The sequence below is a fragment of the Triturus cristatus genome, chromosome 2_1, assembly GCF_964204655.1.
Source record: "Triturus cristatus chromosome 2_1, aTriCri1.1, whole genome shotgun sequence".
Classification (NCBI taxonomy): Eukaryota; Metazoa; Chordata; class Amphibia; order Caudata; family Salamandridae; genus Triturus; species Triturus cristatus.
This window is the reverse complement of record NC_140581.1, coordinates 840,954,470-840,977,429: the sequence shown is the minus strand read 5'-3', so window position 1 is coordinate 840,977,429 and position 22,960 is coordinate 840,954,470. Positions and strand designations below refer to the sequence as shown.

The 22,960-nt window shown below is 48.9% G+C and overlaps 1 protein-coding gene across 1 annotated transcript in view; it reads right to left on the bottom strand.

Annotated features, from left to right (window-relative positions):
- The window catches only part of TUT7 (terminal uridylyl transferase 7), a 1,376,479-nt gene that overhangs the window by 1,060,723 nt on the left and 292,796 nt on the right, over positions 1 to 22,960 (bottom strand). The window contains exon 6 of the mRNA XM_085632922.1: positions 22,632 to 22,683. Coding sequence (XP_085489048.1) covers positions 22,632 to 22,683 — 52 coding nt within the window. The remainder of the gene's footprint in view (positions 1 to 22,631; positions 22,684 to 22,960) is intronic.

Below are 22,960 nucleotides of genomic sequence, written 5' to 3'. Positions count from 1 at the left end.
TATTGGGATAAATTCAGAGAATCATGGTTGTCTTGCCTATAGTTGTGCAACCATTAGAGCTATGTAGGCTGTCGTAAATTTGTTGATTGTTTGTGCCTGGTGTAGGAATGGAGCAAACACAAGGAGATGATGGATGGAGCGCTGAAACTTTTCAGACACTCACCCCCAGTCACAGATCAGGGTTGATCCATCATCGTTCTTTAGGTCACTTCACCACCACCCCAGTTCAGACCCAGCCATATGCAAACCAGTCTTTGACCCTGTTCCTTATGGGAAAAGTCTGCCCTGCGACTGTCAAGCCAGGTCTTCCCTGGACCGGAAACGAGCGCCCTGGGACCGGTTTCGGGGTAACACCCATCATCAGCCAGGCCAGCTTGAAACCAGTGGGGTCCTTGTTTATTTGAGTAAAACATTTCACGGGTGTGGTCTGTGAATGCCTCTACTGCCAGCGTTGTACATGCCTTCCCGACATCTGTGTCTGCACCCACAAATGTTCCGAATCCTGTTAGAATGGACAATAGTTTTTTTGTTTTCAAATTTACTATAAATCCTAATTAGTACAAAGCTGAATCATCTAGTCTATGCAGTCATGGAAGTGACTAACAGTCCCCTTCAGTAACCAGTTATCTAGATGAATAGATACGTGAATTCTTTGTTTTAAATAGGCACTGCCGAAACCTCCAGACATTTTGTTTACGTTTCCCAACATTGGCCAGTGTTGATCTAGGTACTGTAATATTCAGCTTTTCGGGCCAACCTCAATTGCCCTGGAAGCAAAGTCAGACCTAGTATGTACCTGTTTTTAAAGAAATCGCCGCATTAGCACGATACAGTTTTAATTATTGCCACTGTGTTCCTTTTTATTTTTGCTCACCTGTTGGTTCTTTAACCGCGTCTCTCACCGGTCCAAAGCGGATTGTTCCATTTGTTTGGAGGGATGTGCCACCTACCGGAAGTGAGGTACTATCACTTCCGCCCGGTACCAGTCGGGTGGTTAGCAGTCTAGCTTACCTCTCTATATTAACCCACGCCTAGACAGACGCGCAGCGGATGCGCGTAAGGCTACCAAAGCGACCCAAACTGCTTTAGTTCACACAACTCATGGAGCGCCTGGGAAAGGGCTTCGTACATCTTTCATGGTCATTTTTAGCTTTTTTTTAAAAAAAAATACTCACTGAGATTCACTTAACACTGCACCTGTAGAGCGCCTGGGAATGGGCTCGCCTGTTTTTTAAAAAACAATCGCCGCATTAGCACGATACAGTTTTAATTATTGCCACTGTGTTCCTTTTTATTTTTGCTCACCTGTTGGTTCTTTAACAGCGTCCCTCCCCGGTCCAACGCGGACTGTTCCGTTTGTTTGGATGGAGGTGCCACCTACCGGAAGTGAGGTACGACCACTTCTGCCCGGTACCAGTCGGGTGGTTAGCAATCTAGCTTACCTCTCTATATTAACCCATGCCTGGACATACGCGCAGCTGGCATGCCAAAGGCACGCCTAAGGCAAGCCCGTCTACGCTCATCCACGCCCAGCGCCAGCCACGCTGCTGGTTGCCCCTCCGATGCCCGAATTCGCTGGTATAAGACGCAAATACTAGATATAAGAGACAAGTGGTGTAGCTGCAGAGTCCCGACCCTGTATAAACTCACGGAACCTCGGTCTCAATTTCAATGCACTAATTGTACAGTCACGCTCAAACCTGACCACGAACCCCTCCTCCCCCGACCCCCCCCCCCCCAATCTCCCAGTCCCGTCCACATGCACCCTACTTCCTCAAAAGAACAAACAGGCCGGCTCTCACCCATAAAAGTCTGCCTACTTAATTGTAGATTGCTTCCCCGCCATTCCGAGGACATCTGGCTCTTCTTGTCAACTTGTACATAATGTTTCTGACTGAAACGTGGGTCAGAGACTCCTCCAAACCCGATCTCAATTTGGCTTTACCTCCTGAATACCACTTTGTGGGAATAAATAGGGCTAACAACAAGCTAGGGGGTGGGATTGCAGTGATTCTTCGGGGTAGGATGGGAGATCTGTTCAAGAAAAATCCCTAATAATAACCCTTTGGAAGCTATGTATTTCTGCATTTCCTCCACATCTAACCTTGTGCTGGCTGTATTCCTCATCTACAGACCCCCTAACTCCAAACCGCAACATCTCGCTGATTTTTATGATACTGTGGCTGATCTATCACTTAAACATGCACACTTCACAGTCCTTGGTGACTTTAACCTACATGCTGATGAAACCTGTTGTGCTAAAGCCAGCCAACTTTTAGAAACTCTGGAAGGCCTTAATCTTACTCAAAGAGTGAAAGGCTCCACCCACCGGGCTGGCCATACCTTAGATTTACTGTTTACAAACAACCCAAATCTTCTCACTGCTTCACCTCTTCCACTTACTTGATCGGACTATTCTTTAATCCCATTCAGTATGACCACCCTTCCCCGATCCACTAAGCTATCCCCTACCCGGGATCATACCAGAAAATGCTGCAAAATTAATCACAACACTTTGGCCCCCGCCCTATCTGGCTCCCAGCCTCGGGTGGGGGGGGAGGAGGGGGGGGGGGGTTGAATCTTGATGTATCTAGCTTCAATGATTGGCTATCTTCTGCCCTCGATAAGGTTGCCCCCATTCAACCCATAGTCTCCTCCAGACAAAAACGTTCCGCCCCCTGGTTTACCCCAAAGCTACGTGCTGAAAAAAGTTGGTGCAAAAAACTGGAGCGAAGCTGGAGACTCACCTACAATTCTGAGGCCAAAGCCATCTATAGAGCCTCAATCAAGAACTTTCATAGACTAAAGCACGCAGAAATGAAAGAATACTTTGTTAAGAAGGTAAACTCTGCCGGCAATTCCTCCAAAACCCTTTTTAAAATTGTCAAAGATTATACTAAACCTGCCGCTCTGTCCAGTATGATTCCCCCTACTCAGGAACTCTGCGATGGTCTATCGGACTTTTTTTACGATAACATTCTGGACAGATTCACCACGTTCTGCCCCACCCAGGAACACCCGGTCCAAAACCCTGTGGTTTCCAATCACGGCTCGTTTACCTCCTTTTCCCAAATCCCAACCGAGCTTGCTCTTCAACAATGGCTTGCCTGTAAATTTAACTCCCCTAAGGACCTTTGCCCAGCATCTCGCCCCTGAACTCCATATGGAACTCCTCATTGCAGTCTGGGGTCTTCCCCTCCGCCTGGAAACAGGCCATGCGGATACCTATCCTAAGAAAAACAGATTCTGACCCCTCGGTTTTTAAAAACTATCGCCCCATCTCCCTACTGCCAAAACCAGCCAAAGTTCTTGAAAAAATAGTCCAGGAGCAAATATCCACCTATCTTGAATCAGGCCGCCTCTTACACGACTCACAATCCGGGTTCAGATCCGGCTATAGCACGGAGACTGCACTGCTGGAGGTTTCTGAAACTATCTGTGAATGCGTGGACATAGGCGAAGCAGCAATGTTAGTGCCCCTCGACTTGTACGCAGCATTCGATACGGTCTCTCATGCTATTTTGATTGAGAGACTACTCAGCCTCAGGATCCAGGACACCACTCTATCCTGGATCAGATCTTTTCTAAAAAAAATCGCACTCAACAGATCTTCCTTCAGCCTTTTGTGTCCGAGGAGAAACCACTGAACTGCGGTGTCCCTCAAGACTCCGCATTAAGCCCACTGTTTTTTAATATGTATCTCTCCCCTTTGGCCACTGTAGTAGAATCCTGTGGAGTTAGAGCGATCTCCTATGCTGACGACACCCAATTGGTATTCTCATTCAGGGACAACTCCGAAGCAACCTTCTCCAATTTTAGACGCTGCTTGCTCAATATTTCCTTCTGGATGGCCCTAAACACACTTAAGCTCAATTCGGATAAAACCGAGGTGATATTTTTCAATCAAACAAGCCCTCCCCCTCTTCCACACTGGTGGCCATAAGAACTGAACCCCCCCCCACCCACCCTCCTTCCCGGAACCAGTGATGTCAGCCAGAAACCTGGGACTCCGGATCAATAATGAACTTTCTTGCAAAAATCAAATCGATCAGGTATCTGCGGCCTGTTTCAGAAAACTTCATATGATGCGAAAAATGTTCACCTTTCTCCCTTGGAAATCTCGCAGGACCATTGTCCACGCACTGATCACCTCACATCTGGACTGCGCTAATAAGTCTGTACGCTGGGGCCCCTGCATAACTGATCCAACGCTTACAGACTGTTCAGAATGCGGCAGCTAGGCTGATATATAACATTCCTTATCGTCATCCGATCTCCCCTTATCTGAAGAAGCTTCACTGGCTCCCAGTGACCAAACGCATCCAATTCAAACCAATGGTTCTGGTTTTTAGAGCACTGAAGGGTACGGGCCCAGCCTACCTCAGAGCTCGGCTTAAGCATGCACAGTCCAGCCGCGCACTTAGATCCAACCATCTTCGCCTCCTTGTCACCCCCGCTTCCGCTGCACCAGAATGGGCGGTAGAGCCTTTGTGGTGTTCGCTGCCAAGACTTGGAACAACCTGCCTCTGCCCTTGAGGCTGACCAAATCCAAATCTATTTTCCGAAGTGACCTGAAGACCTGGCTCTTCTCGAGTGCTTAACCTGCAGAGTGTACTCACATCCTTCGCCTGTCCAAGTGCCGGGACACCCCTGTTGGGGGTAGCTGCGCGCTTAATAAGCTTCTAAATAAATAAATAATACCTTATTGATGTCCTTTGAGTTTGACAAGGTAGATACTGTAATGCCTGGTGTATTGTTTTTACTCCAAGATTTTTCGAAACCACACCACTTTATCATATTTCTGTGACAATACTTTGCACTGCAAGTTTTTTGTTTGGGGTATTACAGGCTTAGTTGTTTTAGGGACCATTAACCTCACGTTCGGTACCGAACAAATGGGGATAACAATTTTGGTCGCCTCATTAGGTTATGACCCAAAAAATTGTTCTACTTGGTCCACTTCTATACATTCTACTTATGAGGCATAAGGAGTAGTTTCTTACCTGGAACTCCAGTTCTCTTGTAGGGGTATTTCCGTGATAGTTATAATCATGTGAATAGTCCCGCCCATGTGCGCGGACCCCGGAGCACTTCATTAGATATATCTTCTTAAGTTTTCATCTTCTGCCTTTCTTCAGGAAGGCCTGTATGGACACTTAAGAAATAAAAAGACAATAATGCAGCCTAAGAAACTAGGCTACCCTGGCCTTTACTTCATCTTGAAGTGAAAAAGATAGGCAGTTTAACTTTAAGTTTAGTAATTTACGGAGTTTTACACATGGAAAACTCTTCTTCACAAAACTCCTTTTGCATGAGATGAAAGGAATGGATAGAGAAGCCCCCATAGGCTGCCATTATGAGTCTGCAAATGGGTACCGTGCCTTTAAGAGTCTCCAGAGACCCCCGGTATCCCATGGCGCACAGCCAGAGGCATTTACTTTCAGTTCTTTTGGAAGGCGTAAATAAACAAAGCCTGCTGAGTCTTGGGGATATCTGTATCTGCCACCGGGGAGGAGGGCGGGTTGCTTATGACTATCACAGAAATACCCCTACAAGAGAACTGGAATTACAGGTAAGAAAATACTCCTTCTCTTGAAGGGGATTTCCGCGTATAGTCATAATCATGTGAATAGACTAGCAAACCCATCCCCAAAACAACTCACCAGTGGTGGCAGAACAGAGGACAACCGCACTATTGTGCAAATAGATTTCGAAGTGAAGCCTGTGCAACCTGAGCATCTGCCCTAGCATCAGTATCAAGTGCTTAGAAAATGTGTGGACTGACTTCCAAGTGGCAACCTTACAGATTTTTGAAACAGGTACATTACGAAGTAGAGCCGCAGTAGCTGCTTTACCTCAAGTAGAGTGAGCCCCAGGCTTACTAATCAAAGGTTTGTTTGCTTTTTGATAACACAGCTGAATACATGAAACAATCCATCTAGAAATTGATTGTTTAGAGGTAGCTAGACTAGTTCAAACTGAGCCATAGTTTAAAAATAGCTGGTCTGTTGTACAGATATCCTTAGTCTTGTCTAAATAGAATTTCAAGACTCTCCTAACGTCAAGAGACTGCAGTGACCTCTCCGCAGGAGAAGATGGATTTTGAAAAAATGTTGGTAATGTAATAGTCTGGTTTACATGAAACTCCGACACAACTTTAGGAAGGAACTTAGGTTGCGTCCTCATAACTACCTTAGAGGAATGAAAGACTGTATAAGGTTCTTTACAACATAAAGCCTGAAGTTCGCTAACCCTGCGGGCAGACGTAATGGCCACAAGGAAAGCCGTCTTCCAAGACAGATGCTGAAGAGAAGCCTTATGAATGGGTTCAAACGGTTCCTTCATTAGTCGTGAAAGGACTACATTCAACTCCCAGGGAGGCGAAGGACGCCTGATGGGAGGAAACACTTTCTTCAATCCTTCAAGAAAATATCTGATGACTGGGATTGAAAAAAAGGAAGTTTGTGAAGGACATTTCCTATACGCAGTCAAGGCTGCCAGATGAACTTTGATCGAAAGGAACTGAAGGCCAGATTGAGCCAAGTGTAACAAGTAAGGAAGGATGACCTCTTCCTTACAGGAGGAAGGATCGAAGTCCTTAGAAGCACACCAGATGCAAAATCTCTTCCACTTATACACATAGGATGTGCGTGTAGATGGTCTCTTGGCCTCTTTCAGTATCTCCATACAGTCCTGAGGGAGATTCAAATGTCCGTACTGTACTAGCTCAGGAGCCATGCCGCCAAATTCAATGACGAGAGGTTGAGGTGCACCATCTGTCCGCTGAACTTCGGCAGAAGGTTCGGCCTGCACGGCAGCTGGAGATGTGGCAGGAGAGACCGGTGGAGTAGGTCTGTGAACCACCACTGCCGGGGCCACTCCGGAGCAATGAGGATCATCTTGGCCCGTGATTGGGAGAGCTTGATCAGCACTGTCGGAATCAGGGGTTTTGGTGGAAAAGCGTAGAGAAAGCCACCTGACCAATTGATCCGTAGGGCATTCCCCAGAGTCCCTGGTTGGTAAAACCTGGAGGCGAAGTCACGGCATTTGCTGTTTTCTGCGATAGCGAACAGATCAACTTCTGGAGTACCCCATCTGTCAAAAATGTCTTGCACCACTTCGTCGTTTAAGACCCATTCGTGGTTTTCGTGAATGAGTCTGCTGAGCACATCTGCCTGAACATTCTGAACACCTGGAAGGTGACTTGCCTTGATGGTCAGGTTCCTGGCTAACAACCAGTGCCAGATGGTCTGGGCTTCCTGAGACAGCACTCAAGATCTGGAGCCCCCATTCTTGCTGAGGTAGAACATTGTTGTCGTATTGTCCGTCTGAACAAGCAGGGAGCTGGAGTGAAAAGACGGCTGGAATGCTTTCAGCGCCAAATGGACTGCTCGACGTTTCAGCAAGTTGATGTGGTACTTGGTTTCTTTCAGAGTCCTGTATCTGTAGGTGGTCAAAATGTGCACCCCATCCGTGGAGAGAAGCATCCATTACTATTGTTTGTGTGGGTATCTCCTTGCGGAAGGGAATCCCCCGGAGGAGATTGCGTGGAGAACACCACCATCGGATGGACTGACGTGCCCGTTGCGACAGTTGAATCCTGTCTACCCACTCCCCCAGTGTCTAGTCCCACTTATCCTCCAGACATTCCTGCAGGGGTCTCATATGGAGGCGTGCATTTGGAGTGAGGAAGATGCATGACGCCATCGAACCCAGGAGAGACGATACTTTCCTCACCGTTAGTGCGGGCATGATCATAAGAGCTTGAGCCTTCCGAAGGATCGATGAGCGTCTCTCCTCTGAAGGACACACGCTTGCTGTACGTGTGTCGAGAGTAGCTCCTAGGTATTGAAGACACTGAACAGGAGTTGAGACAGACTTCGTGAGGTTGATGTGAAGTCCCAAACGAAGTAAGAGATTGGAAGTCCGATTGAAATGCAGTTGCGCTTCCTGAAACGTAGCTGCCTTGATCAACCAATCATCCAGATATGGATAGACGCACAAGTTACTTACCTTCGGTAACAATATATCTGTAAGAAACATTAGTTAGTTAGATTCCTTACCTTAGAATATCCCCAGGCGTCAGGCTGGATCCGGAAAGATTTTTCGTCAGCAGTACCCCTGCGCGTGGGTAGGCGTCGTCTGCGGCACCGCGTCCGTCGTCGGCGTCATGATCGCCGGGATGACGTCGGAGTACTTAGACGCTGCCCTCGCGCGCTGACATAAGTTCTGTACATAGCTTTCCGCGCCAGGAACTCAGAGCCATGCAAGAAACCGACACTGGTGCCATGAAACTAGGGCCCTGAAAGGGATTACCTTAATCCTAGATATCGGTTTGCAGAACGGGGAGGATGGGTGGGGCGGTAAGGAATCTAACTAATTTTTCTTACAGATATATCGTTACCGAAGGTAAGTAACTTGTGCAGCTGAAAGAAACACGTTAGTTAGATTCCTTACCTTAGAATAGATACCACAACAATACTAACCCCGGTGGTGGGACTGCGAACCAAGATCACACCAGGAAGTCCTGGAGAACGGAACGACCAAAGAAGCCGTCTCTCCGGACTTCGCTGTCCAGGTAATAATGCTTGGCAAACGTGTGCAGCGAGGCCCACGTTGCTGCCTGACAAATGTCCTGCAGAGGGACTCCCCGTCCCAAGGCAGTAGTAGCCGCTGTGGCCCAAGTGGAATGGGCCCTCAGTCCCACAGGAGTATCCTTCTAGGCCAAGGAATTACAGACCTTAATGCACAAAATGACCCACCGAGAGATGGTGCGCTTGTGCACTGCCCGCCCCTTCTTAGCGCCCACGTAGCCAACGAAACGTTGGTTGACCACCCGGAACTGTTTTGTACGATCCAGATAAAAGGAGAGTGCACGTTTTGGGTCCAGACTATGGAGCCTCTCTTCCTCTTTCGAGGGATGCGGAGGCGGAAAGAAGGTGGGTAAGGTAATGGACTGCCCAATGTGAAAGGTAGTAACCACCTTAGGAAGAAAAGAAGGGCGAGTCCTCAGAACAACCTTGTCCGGATGGACAGAGGAAAGGAGGTTTAGAAGAAAGAGCCTGGAGCTCACTCACTCTTCTGGCAGAGGTGATGGCAACCAGGAAAGCAGTCTTGAGAGTCAGAAGACGAAGAGGACAGTTATGAAGTGGCTCAAAGGGCGCGCACAAGTCAACACCAGATTCAAGTCCCACTGAGGCATTACAAAGGGAACAGGAGGGAACATGTGAGTAATGCCTTTCAAGAATCTATTAACAACAGGGGACGGGAAAAGAGAAGGCTGATCAGGAAGCCGCAAGAAGGCTGAAACAGCTGAAAGATACCCCTTGATGGTGCCCAGAGCAGAGCCCTGCTGGGCCAGGGTAAGAAGAAAGAGGAGAACCTCAGAAAGAGGGGCGGGAAGGGGATCCACAGCCTTTGCTGTGCACCATGCCACAAATTTGTTCCACCTGCAGGCGTATACCGTTTTAGTGGAGGGACGCCTGGCTGCCAGAATGACATCACAGACTTCAGGAGGCAAGTCAAATGGCATTAACTGCTGCCGCTCAATCTCCACGCATGCAGGTGGAGGCTAGACAGGTTCGGGGGGAGGACAGTCCCCTGCTGCTGCGACATAAGGTCCTCCTGAAGAGGCAGTCGAATCGGGGGATCGATTGACAGACTGAGTAGCTCGGGATACCAGTATCTTCGTGCCCAATCCGGAGCCACAAGGATGACTTGGGCCCGGTTGCGCCTGATCTTCTTCAGCACTCTGCGCAGAAGTGGTATAGGCGGAAAGGCGTATAACAGACCGCAACTCCACTCGCGACGAAAAGCGAGTGCCACCTTGGAAATTCCAACGCGCAGAACTGATGACATTGCGCGTTCTCTTTGGTAGCGAATAGATCTAACCAAGGCTCTCCCCACTGCCGAAAGACGTTGCGCCACGTCCGAGTTCAGACGCCACTCGTGATCTATCATGCACCGGCGGCTGAGTTCGTCCGCCCTGGCGTTCAGAGAACCAGCCAGGTGTTGAACCACCAGGGTGATGCCCTGATGTTCCAGCCATGTCCAGAGGCGCAGAGCCTCCTGACAAAGGGTCCAGGACCCACCCCGCCCTGTTTGTTGCAATACCACATGGTGGTGGTGTCGTCTGTGAACACCTGCACTACACTTCCCCGGACAGAGGGAAGGAATGCCTTCAGTGCAAGCAGGATTGCCCGCAGCTCCAATATGTTGATATGGAGCCGGGACTCCGCCGGAGACCAGAGGCCTCTGATCTCCGCCTCTCCCATCCCAGGAGGGACGCATCAGTCACCACTACGTGCTCCGGTTGGGGTAGGGAGAGGGATCAGCCACTGACCCAATCGTGGTCCGTGAGCCAACACTGCAACTGTCTTGCAGTGCCCTCCGAGATCAGGACGTGGTCGGACAGGTTGCCCTGATGTTGAGCCCAATGGAACTTCAGGTCCCACTGCAGAGCCCGCATCCGCCACCTGGCGTGATGTACAAGCAGGATGCAGGAGGCCATCAGACCCAGCAGCAGTAGGGCCATCCTGACCGAAACTCAGGATAAAGGCTGAAAGATCGGAATCAGAGCCTGAATATCCCGAACCCGCTGTTCGGGAGGATAGACCCGAAACTGAGCCGAGTCCTGAACCGCTCCGATGAAGAGGCGCTTCTGGGAGGGACTCAGATGTGACTTCGGCACGTTGATTGAGAACCCCAGCGAATGCAGGAGGTCGGCCGTAGTCTGGAGGTGGGAGACGACTGTTCGGGGCGAGCCCGCCTTCAACAACCAGTCGTCGAGATAGGGGAAGACTGGAACCCCTAATCTGCTCAGATGAGCTGCGACCACCGCAATCACTTTCGTGAACACCCGAGGGGCACTGGTGAGGCCAAAGGGGAGCACGGTAAACTGAAAGTGCTCGTGGCCTACCGTGAACCGCAGGTAACGCCGGCAGGATGTGGACGTGGAAATAAGTGTCCTGCAAGTCCAACGCTACCATCCAGTCTCGAGGTTCTAGGGCAGCTAGAACCGGAGCTAAAGTCAGCATCTTGAACTTCTCCTTCCGGAGGAAGGCGTTGATACTCCTGAGGTCCAAGATAGGGCGTAGGCCCCAGTTGCCCTTCTTGGGAACCAGAAAGTAGTGAGAGTAACAACCCCGTCCTACTTCTGGGCCAGGAACGCGCTCGATGGCCCCCTTGGCCAAGAGGACCGTAACTTCCTCCTGCAGAAGTTGCAAGAGATCCCCCAACATGCGGTGGTAATGCGGTGGCATGGCTGGAGGGGTCGCCTCGAAGGGGAGGGAGTAGCCCCTTCGGACGATTTGCAGCACCCAGCTGTCCGAAGTGATGGTACGTCAGTGGAGCAGGTGATGGCGAACTCTGCCTCCCACTGGCGTGGAATGGGCCTGAAAGGTCGGCTTTGAGGCAGATGCTGCGGGAGCGGATGTGGACTGACCGGATCTCTGTCCCCCTGCTCCGCCACGGCGGAATCCACGTCCGTGACCGCGTTGAGGTTGGTTCTGCGGCCTGTGGCTGGACGAATATGCGGGCGCCCCTTTCTTGGCCACGAAAGGGGCGAAAAGCAGAAGGTTGCTGGCGCTGGGCCGACAGGCCCAAGGACTTGGCCGTAGCCCTGGAGTCCTTAAAGCGCTCCAGCGCGCTATCTGCTTTTTTGCCAAAAAGGCGACTGCCATCATAGGGCATGTCCATGAGAGTGCTCTGGACATCCCCTGAAAAGTTCTTGGACCTCAGCCAGGCGTGACGACGAATCGCCATCGTCGTTGCAATCGCTCTACCCAGCGAGTCCGTGGTGTCAAGTCCACATCTGATGGAATACCGTGCTGCATCACGTCCCTCAGCAAGAGCCTGGGCGAGCCGTGTCCTGGTCTCCTCTGGGCACTGGGGCAGCACGTCCGCCACCATATCCCACAGAGAGTGGGTGTAACGGTCCAAAAGGCACGCAGTATTATTGGACCGCAACCCAAGACTGAGGGAGGAAAACAGTTTCTTGCCAAACTGCTCCATCCTTTTGGATTCCCGATCCGGAGGTGCGGACGGGAAGGTGGTTTGGGACGTGGAGGCCTGGATAACCAGACTCTCAGGGGTGGGGTGTACGGACAGAAAGCTGGGGTCGCCCGGAACTGGGCGGTGGCGCCAGGCTACGTTCCGATCCGCAGGAGAGACTGTGGAGGGCTTGGACCAAGTGCCCATCAGAACGTCGGTGAGGGCCTCACTGAACTGCAGCAGAGGCTACGAAGAGCTTACTGGCGGTTGAAGCACCTCAGTGAGGAGGTTAGTCCTCATGGCGCTGCAGGGAGCTCCAGGCGGAAGGCCTGGGCTGCCCTGCACAGCACCACAGCATACGTAGCACCCTCCTCCGTAGCCACGGAAGGAGGAGAGATGAAACCAGTGTCAGGCAAAGTGTCTAGACCACTGGCGTCCCCCAGCTCATCTGCCCAGTCCTGACTTAACTGGCACTGTTATACCAGAGGGTCCTCAGACCCCTCCCAGTCCTCCCCTTCATCCGTGTTCTGGTAATCAGGCAGAAATGACGGAGCCGGGTCATAGGCGAAATGCTCACCCATCGACGCCGGAGACGGCGCCGCTCCGACGCCAGACCCGGACCGGGGCTGAAACTAGGGACGGCGTCGTCCGAGGACGGCGCCGGGAGCGACACCATGGGGGTCAGCGCCAGCGGAGGAGTCGTGAGGTCAACTGGTGTCGACCAGGATCCAGGCCTGGATCCCACGGGGGCCTGCGGTGTTGGGACCGAAGTCGATGGCGGCGCTGAAGCCGCCGGCTCGCTAGGACCACCAGTCGGACCTGCGGGGCCCGGAGGCGCGCCGGCAGGCCTCGACGGCGGGAAGAGAGTCCTCATGGCCACGAGGAAGTCTCAAATCTCGCCCGGAGTCGCATGAAGCCCAGGGACCGGAGGGTGTGGGGCCGGATGCGACTCCTGCCGCTTCCATTGCAGCCGCGCGGGTGGTGCCACCTGAACCCTCGGCGAGTCGTGCGACCAGCGAGGGGAGTCAGAAGAGCGGTGTCGCTTCTTCGCCTTCTTTTTGCCATGCCTCGACCTACCTGTGTGCGAGGACTTTGATCCCGACGAGCGGTGATGACTGCGGCTCCACGACCGGTCCCTCAACTTCCTCCTCGAATGGGACCTTGAGCGGCGCGGAGCCGACTGCCGGATCTCGAGGAGCTTGCGGGACCGCTCCTGCCTAGCTTTCAACGTCAAGGCCCGGCAGTCGGGGCACGACTTGTCATCGTGGTCGGCCCCAAGACAGTAGAGACACTGATGGTGGGGGTCGGTAACCGACATCAGTGAGTGACAGACGTCACACAGCCTGAACCCGGGCATCCCTACCGGCACCAGGAGTCGAAGTCGACTCAAAAAAGATAGACAAAATGTCCAAAAAGTTAGTCAAAAAATTACTAAGGGTACGCTCTTCCCGGATTTGCGCTTGCTGGCGCGGAAAAAAGAAGAACTGATGTCAGCACGCGAGGGCGACATCTGAGTACTCCGAGGACGTCATCCCGGCGATCATGACGCCGACAACGGGCGCGGAGCTGCACACGACGCCTACCGACGCGCAGGGGTACTGCTGCCGAAAAAGCTTTCCGGATCCAGCCTGACGCCTGGGGATATTCGAAGGTAAGGAATCTAACAAACGTGTTTCTTTAAGATGAATATTTTGTTCCTCCTCAGATGCGCAGCCACCACTGCCTTGCATTTGGAAAAAGTCCGAGGTGCTGACTTCAGGCCAAAGGCCAGCACGGAGTATTGATAATAGTTGTTGCCCACTGTGAAACGCAGGAACTTGCGAAGTTTCCTCGCTATGGGCACATGAAAGTATGCGTCCTGCAGATCTATTGTGCATAGCCAGTCTCCATGATGAAGTTAAGGGTAGATCTGATGCAAGGACAACATCCGAAATGTTTCTCTTCGAACCCATTTGTCGTTAAGTCGAGAATGGGTCTGAACTCGTTCTGGTCTTTCTTGCGGACTAGAAAGGAACGTGAATACAGCCCTTTTCTTATTTAGAGGGACAGGTTCTACTGCCCTTTTTCCTAGGAGGGTGTTGGCCTCTTTCTGCAACTCGCGCCGCATGTATCTTGATCGAGTTGGAGGGATTGATGGAGGAGGGCTTATAAAACGTATCGAATATCCACTGCGAACAATATTCAGCACCCAATTGTCCTGAGTTATTTTCTGCCACTCTGCCAGATCTGAATACTTCCCTCCCCCAGAGTGGACAACGGAAGAGGGGGAAGAAACCCTTCAGGGCTTCGGACCAGCAGGAGCCTTGTTCCCCTGTCCAGACTGCTGGTTAGATCTTCCTCGCTGTTGTCGTTTTTGAAACGGCTGAAAGGACCGCTGGAACTGCTGCTGTTGGTTGGACTGACGACCCTGAGACAGTTGGAACCTCTGAGAGGAATAACGCCTCTGGAAAGGACGGAAGGTCTTGCGTTGTTGTTTAGGTTTCTCCAAACCAACAGCCTTCAACGTCTCCATTTCGGTCTACATGCGGGCCATCTCGTCGTCCGCGTGGGAACCAAAGAGTGTTGTGCCAGAGAACGGGAGATTGGAGATTCGCTGCTGCGCCCCAGGCTTCAGTGATGTGAGATGAAGCCAAACATGACGTCATAGAGCGATACCATGGCAATACCCGTGGGCTGCCAGAAGTGAAGTATCTGCTGCAGCGCTGGACTTGGTTAGAGACCATCAGGCCCTCATTCACAATCTCCTGGAAGTCTTCCCTATTGTCCCTGGGTATGAGATCCACAAATTGCTGAAGAAACTCCCACAATGATCTATCGTAATGGCCCAGCAAGGCCGTAGAGCTCGCCGCCTTTATGGAAGTCGCTGCGGTGTTACAAGCCTTTCTGCCCACTGAATCCAGCTTACGGCTCTCTTTATCCGGTGACACCGTGGAAGTCGGAGCCGTAGCATGCTGTTTCCGTGCAGCCACCACTATCAAAGAGTCCGGAGTGGGGTCCAGCCGGAGGAAGGCAGGATCCGAATCAGGCGGATGATACTTCTTCTGCAACCTCGAGGGTGCAGACTTTATAGAAGACTGCGTTAGGAACAGTTCCATAGCTGGTTCCTCCAGACCCGGCAGCAACAGACGCGATGTCTGTCTCTTCTGCAGAGTCTCAAATATCACAGAGGTCGGCTGCACAGGTGTAGACAGGGGAATGTTGAGTTTCGTAGCCCCTCTGACCAGAACCTCATGGAAGGTAGAAATGTAATCAACCGGTGACACCCTTTGTGGGGGAGAGTCCATGAGAGTAGGAGTGTACCTCCCTGTACTCGTGGAAGATGTATCCCTTGTATGCTGGGACCGAGACCTCTCATAATGGCGACAATGTAATTCTGTGGAAGACCGATGGCGACTATGTGACCAATGTCTCGAACAAGACCGTGTTCTTGGCCGTCGAGGTTCCACAAGGCGCGTGGGCTGAGGAGCCACGGTCCCAGGTTGAGGCGGAGGAGGAGGCGGTGGAGGAGGAATCACTGGTGGAAGCGGAGGCGTAACTGGAGGCAGAGGCGGAGGAGTAGCTGGAGGCGGATTAGTAGCTGGAGGCAGAGGAGGAGGACTTGGTGGTGGCGGTGGTATTCCTGGTGGGACCACCGATTGAAGCGGAGCAGGAGGCGACCTAGTTGGTGAGTAGGTACGTGAATACTCCGAACTGGGAGACGAGACCAACCTCCTCCTTTTAAGCGCAGGCCGTGAGGAAGGGACCCTGGATGCTCTATCAGTCCCCCTTGACGTCGATCTACTGCTCAACGTCGAGCGTCGACGTCGTCTGGATTGCTAAGTCCCTGTCGATGACGATAGGCTCACTACTGAGCGAGGGCCGGAACGGGACCTCTACGTCGAACGCAGGTATCGACGTCTCAACGTCGACCTTCTCCTTGATTCTCTCCTCAACGTCGACTTTCTTGTAGAAGATTGCCTCCTCGGCATCGATCTTCGCATTGACGTCGATGGTGATCGGCGATGACGCTTCGGCGGTGACCGCCGCTTGTGAGACCCAGATCGATGCCGATGATGTCTCGACAGCGATGTTCATTGTGTCGACGTCGAAGGCGGGGAACCCCTCGACGGCGATCTCGCCGCTCTTCTCCTCGACGTTGATCGTCGACATCACTTCGACCCAGAGCCCTGGGTCGACGGAGAGCATATCGTAGTCATACCTGCTCTCGACGTCCTCGACTGGGAACGGCGTCCTTTTTCTGCTGTTTTTTCACTGGGGAGCCCCCAGAGGTCGAAGCATGGGACTTGGTAGAGGACTTACACTCTCCTTTCCCAGAGGCTGAAGAAGCTGCCTTCTGTCTCCTCTGCTCCATGCCTTGGAGCCGAATCTTCTCCCTGTCACGCAGGGTGCGCCTGGAAAAGGTCTTGCAAATGGCACAGGTGTCAGGAACATGGGACACGGGCAAACACAGGATACAAACTCTGTGGGAATCCGACTTGGCCTTCTTCCTATCGCATTCATGGCACTTGTCAAATAGAGATGACATTTTGACAAGACAACAGCAGAAATACTGCCAAAAACTACAGCAGTAGTTAGCTAAAGGCCAAAGACGTCAAGTGAAATTGCTGAAGTCCAGAAATAATCACAAATTTTTATGAAATAGCAAAAAAGGTAGAGCTCAATGCTCCAGGGTCCTGCTAGCAGGAGCTGGAAAAAAGAACTGAAAGTAAATGCCTCATGTGATACCGGGGGTCTCTGGAGACTCTTAAAGACACGGTACCCATTTGCAGACACATAATGGCAGCCTATGGGGGCTTTTCTATCCATTCCTTTCATCTCTATCATGAAAAAGGAGTTTTGTGAAGGAGAGTTTTCTATGTGCAAAACTCAGTAAATTACTAAACTTAAACTGCCTATCTTTTTCACTTCAAGATGAAGTAATGGCCGGGGTAGCCTAGTTTCATAGGCTGCATTATTGTCTTTTTGTCTAAGTGTCCATACAGGCCTTCCTGAAGAAAGGCAGAAGATGACAACTTAAGAAGATATATCTAATGAAGTGCTCCGGGGTCTACGCACATGGGCAGGACTATTCACATGATTATGACTATACACGGAAATCCCCCACAAGAGAACTGTTTGGCTCAAAATAAGTATCCCGATTCCTGTGTGCCTCAGAATAAGTATCCTGATTCCTGTGATCACCTACTTGTATTGTTCCAGGGTCTGATCTTGCTGCCATGTGGTATGGAGGCCACAGCTTCCCCCTATATGTTTTTAATATTTATGGACTCAAAAACCAAGCATCACAATCTAATAAATCTTAAGAGCAATTTTGATTAAATAGGCAGATGCCACGTCAGAAAAATAAAAATTCATAAAAGAAGGGAAGAGGGGAAGTGAGACAGAATGTCATCAAAATGACAGCTTTAACAAATTAAAGCCATCAGAGAAACTAGACAACGGCAAAATACTAGAAGAAATGGGAAATGCCACAGGAACAAAGAGGGGGTTCGATGGTTGTCTCATCGTAGAGTCAGAATGTTTCTCTCACATCCCTAATGCCTCCCACAGCAGACATAAATAGATAGAACATATCAAGAGTACTGTTCAGGAAATGCGCAACACTGAAAGTGGCTGACCGATGAACACGAGTGTTATCTTGCCTTGTATATCTACTTTATTTACAAAAAGGGTTATACAAATTGCGTAAATAGCTATAGCAATAATCCTTGTTGTGCTGACCATCTACCTTTTGATAAAACTGAGCCAATGCATCATTTGATGTGCTTGCAAAAATAAAGGCATTGGCCAAGCTTTCCCACTTAATGTTGCTAATGATGACAATTTTGAAGTAAATATAAATGTAACAATTCTGGATTTGAAACTGAAATGAATAGGCTGTATGCTATGCAGTTGTTGATAGTTTTCACCTGGGACTGGTAGAATGGGGGCTCATGGCACAATTATTTTACAAATATACACACAGCTTCCTGCAATAATACAGATCCGTGTTTAGGTCTCGCATACGCAGCGCGCATGCACTGCATAGGAAAAAGACCTTTAGTAATCGACACAGCTTTGCGGGCAAAAAAGTGCACGTGTTGCATTGCTTTCAATGGCAACGTGTGCGCGTTTGGCGATTCCCTTGCGGGAGGGAGCTTTGGCGCCATGTGTTATCAACTATCACTTCTGGCGCTGCTCGCTCCTGCAAGGGAAACGCTTTCACTTTTGCTGCGCGCTTGTTTGTAATGCTAAAGCTTTAAGCGGAGTTTGTTCAGAAATGTTGAAAGCGTGTTTCCCCGTTTTCTGAATCCAGGTTTAAACATTGGAGGAAAAGAAAGCGCAGGTTGTCAGTGGAAAAGCAGATTAAATCCCTCCATGGAGATGGCTTATTTTTCATTTTGTCCGCAGGACCTTGAACCTTTCCGATCAATTGTGCTCCTATTCCTCTAACATAAGGAGATTCCATTTTCAGACTCATTGCTTTACTCGACTGCTCTCTGCCTGAACACTTTTCCAAGCACCCAGCATGCTGTCTGCATATGAAGTCTTCATATGACCATCTGGTTTTCTGAGCTTTATACCAAGATCCCCCTGTAGTGGAAGCTGAGGTGTATATGAAGATGTTTCACCAACACCTATTAAGCACTGCTTTTAAATGTGATGTAAATTTAATGTTGGTTCAGCAGCGGATGGTGTCGTGCCCGAGCTTAAATTGCATACATTTGGGTGCCAAAAATAACATTTATTATTAAAGGAACTTTAAGAAATATTATATAATGGATACGGTTTCTCTCTGAAAACTAAATTAGTGCTCCACCATTTTTTTTTTTTACACAATATATTAGGTTGTGATCTAGACAGGGATGTGCAACTATGTTTAATACCTTGCATTCGTTTTGGGGTAACATGTATTACCCTCCGTCTGTTTGTAAAATAAGGTGGCATAGAAGCGCATGGAGCTCGTGCACATTCTAACTGAACACTGGTGTTTGAGCAGACACTGGCGGAAGTGGACTTCTGTGTCTGCTTGCTTTGCTCTGCTGCCCTACTATAAGCAGCGCTAACGTCTGTTGGTTTGCCCCACTTTAATTGTCTGTGAATAGAATCAGATGTGTCCCCCGTAAGGAACACCCTTTTCTTCTGCCTTGCAGTATTGTTTTCGTTCTTACCAAAAGCGTTTATGTTCCTGCATTATTGGTATCGGCGCCACGTTCACCCGGGGATCATTGCTTGTAAACATGACATAACTTATTCAGAAGATGTGATCTAATGGACGACTGCCTGGATGCTGACTTTACGGAAAACTTGGGGAAACAAGGATAGACTTATTTAAAAGTTGTGGCTTTTATTGTATGTGCGTGTGAGTATGTTTGTGGGTATTTATGGTTGTGTGTGTCTGGGAACCAACACAGGCCCAACACGCTGATGCCAGAGTTGTCCATCTTTCACGCAATGGCCATAGAGGTCGCATAATTGTTACTGAGGTAAAACATGAATCGACCGACAAAAAAAAAACAAAAAAAACACACCCAAAGCGTCTCTTCGTTCACTCCCCTGCCTCCTGCACTCTCGGTAACTTTAGTGCATATATGTGACACATTTCAGTAAAACACAGGCTGATACTGGCAAAATGTGCCCCAAACCCAGCTCCGCTGTAGCCAGCAACAGACCTCGCAAAATGGAACATTTACTTGCACCATGGTACACAGTGTTTTAGAAGTGCATGGAGCCCGCGCACAACATTTATAACACTCCGCCTGTTTGTAAAATAGGTTGCCATAGAAGCGCATGGAGCTCACGCACATTCTAAATTAAACAAAAAACAAAAAAAACAGCGCGTCTTCTCGTTCACTCCCCTGCCTCCTGCACTGTCGCGGACTTGAATGCACATGTGGGACATCTCTGAGCAAAACACAGGCTGATATTGGCAAAATGTGCCCCAACCCCCACTATGATCTAGCCAGCAACAGACCCCGCACCCTCCCCTCCTACCTTTCTGACCTATTTTATTAAGGCTTCACGTGCACTCTGTCCCCAACTTATATTTGGGCTAAGTGTGTAGAGCTTTGGCCTGGCAAAAAAAAAAAAAAAACAGCACTCCTGTCAGCACCCCTAAAGCCATTTAGGGGCTTAGTAAAAAGCAGCATTTAGGACTCCCTGCAGCCACGTTCAAAACGCTTCAAACCTCCTGCTTGTGTTCACTATCCTCCTTTTGAATGGTTTTACGATCTAATTTTTTTTTATTACTTATAGACACATGGCCCTAGTCTGCAGACTTGTTGGGACAGATAAGACCGTGAAATGTCTCCAGGCCACTTTCTAATTACTTGCACTACAAACCCCCCACCTCCCACCCACCTCGCCTTAGGCTGTTTTTAGGCAGTGTCACAAGGTGTTTCTAAACAAGGCCGCGTCTCCTCCACCTTACTTATCGAAAACAAAACCTTAGTCCTGTTTGGGTTGTTGTGTCCCCCTAATGCCAAAGTTGTCCATCTTTTACGCATGGCCATAGAGGTTGTAAAATCGCTAACTTTGGTGCATATCTGTGACACCTCTCCGCAAAACACATGCTGATACTGGCAAAATGTACTGCAACCCCCGCTACGTTGTAGCCAGCAAGCCTTTAGAACTAGAAAAGCTGTCAACATTTCTTCACAAATAAGTCTATTAAATTAAATAAAGTTTAGCCTATCTATAACATGTCTCTACTACCTCTCTACTACCCTCTTCTACATCTCTACTACCCTTCTTCTATCCCTCTACTACCCCTCTACTACCACTCTTCTACCCCTCTAGCCCTATACTAACCCTCTATCCCTCTACCCCTCTAATACCCATCTTCTACACCTCTAACCCTCTACCCTTCTAACCCTCTTCTACCCCTCTACTACCCCTCAACCCCTCTACCCTTCTACCACTCACCTAGCCCTCTACTACATCTCTACTACCCTGCTACACGACTACTACACCTCTACTACCCTTCTTGTATCCCTCTACTACCCTTCTTCTATCCCTCTACAACCCATCTACTATAACTCTTCTACCCCTCTTCTACCCCTCTACTACCCCTCTACTACCCCTCTACTCCTTTACTACCCCTCTACCACCCCTCCTCTACTCCTCTACTATCCCTCTACCCCTCTTCTACCCTTCTACCCCAATACCCATCTACTACCCCTCTACCTCTTTACTACCCCTCTACTACCGTACTAACCCTTTATCCCTCTACCCATCTACTACCCCTTTTCTACCCCACTACTAACCCTCTATTCCTCTACCGTCTTCTACCCCCTACTACCTCTCTACCACAACCATATAATTACATAACACATAATAAAAGAATAAATGCAACATACATCCCACATAATACCGCTCACTGCAACAAAATTACTTCTAAACAAACACTTAAGTTCCCAAAAGCGAGAACTATTGGCTATGCCAATGCTTGTTATACCTGGTTAAAGCATTGCTAAAGCCTTTGCATAATTGCACACTGACACACATTTTAAACGCATTACCATTTTGCAATTCTGTGTAGTACTCTGCACATTTAGCCTAACTGTTCAAGTAAGTGCAGCCTCCTTTTAAAGTTGGCATAGGCTATTGTAATGCTTGTCTTTTCAAAACAATAAAAGATTTATGTTGGCATACACAAGTGAAAACTGCAGATTTAGTGAAGTCGGCCTTTCTACCATAGCCCTATAAATCTACTCAAAGGCCTTCTCACATTCTTCCCATGAGAAGAGCCAGGCACCTGCATGTTAGTGTGTACCTAGTACAAGAATTTGAGCATGTGTTCTTTCCTCTGCTTCTTGTATTGAAAGGAATGTATAAAGGTAGCATAAAATGAGTAGAATTTAGCATATGTGCTCCAACAGATTAGAAGGTTAAATGCTGGTCCGCTGACATTGCCAATCACACATAGAACAGATTTGAGGCGTGCTAGCTGTTTGTATTAAACATGTGTTAGACTTCTAGGAGCCTTTGGGAGTGTCTGATTTTTTTCTGTATTAAATTCAGATTTTTGGACTTTAGCTGGGGTTCAGATTTGTATGTGCAATGTTACATATACTGCATGATTTGGTGTTTATTGTTTACATGCCCTGTAATGGAAATTATTGTCTGTTAGTGTTTCATGAGGTATTACCCCTCATGTACTTCGTGATACAGAACTAAGGCACACTTATGAGACAACCAGAGTATAAACATGTGCCCCCACCCTCTCCCCTGCCCCCTCCTCCCGGACAAGACCGGGAATTCTGAACAATCCCAAGATAAATCCTCCTACCGTACAAAGGTTTCTCCATAATTGTCGAGGTACTACAATATCATACCCATATGGCCAGGATCTCCTATATAAATCTTTCCAATCGATATACCTCTTCACTGTTGTGTCACCCATTTCTCTCATGAGCCTATACTTCCTTTCTTTCCCCCGCCCGATGCCGATTTAGATAGCTATGCCTTCCAGTAGCTTTGGACCCCTCATTTACCCTTTAAATACAACCAACACTATATTTTAATTGTTTAGGTTGGTCTCGTGTGATTTTGTTCTACACTCAAAGGGACATTTGCTTTCCCGGTCTTGATTCACTCTGTAACATGAATTTATCGATGAAGAAATGTTTGAAAAGAGTTACAGGTATTTCATAACTTACTGCTATTCTTCAGGCTTTCTTGAACGAGTAAAAGAACATCTGGTTGAGTCATCTAGGAAACAAAAGAACAAAAAAGGTGCTCAAGTTAATGAAAATCTAATTGAAGCTCTGATAAAAATTATTTTTTGCATTTACTATCAAGTAACATTTTCAAAATAAACACAAAACATCAATATTAAGCTGCAAACAGAGCACTAAAATATGAAATATTGATAGGAGTTGTGTTTTGCTATTCTGGTTGTTATAAGTGATCATATGTCAACTATTATTGATAGCCTGTCCTTGTTTGATTTGGCAAATAATAATGGTGCCTCTCCATAAGTCCTCAC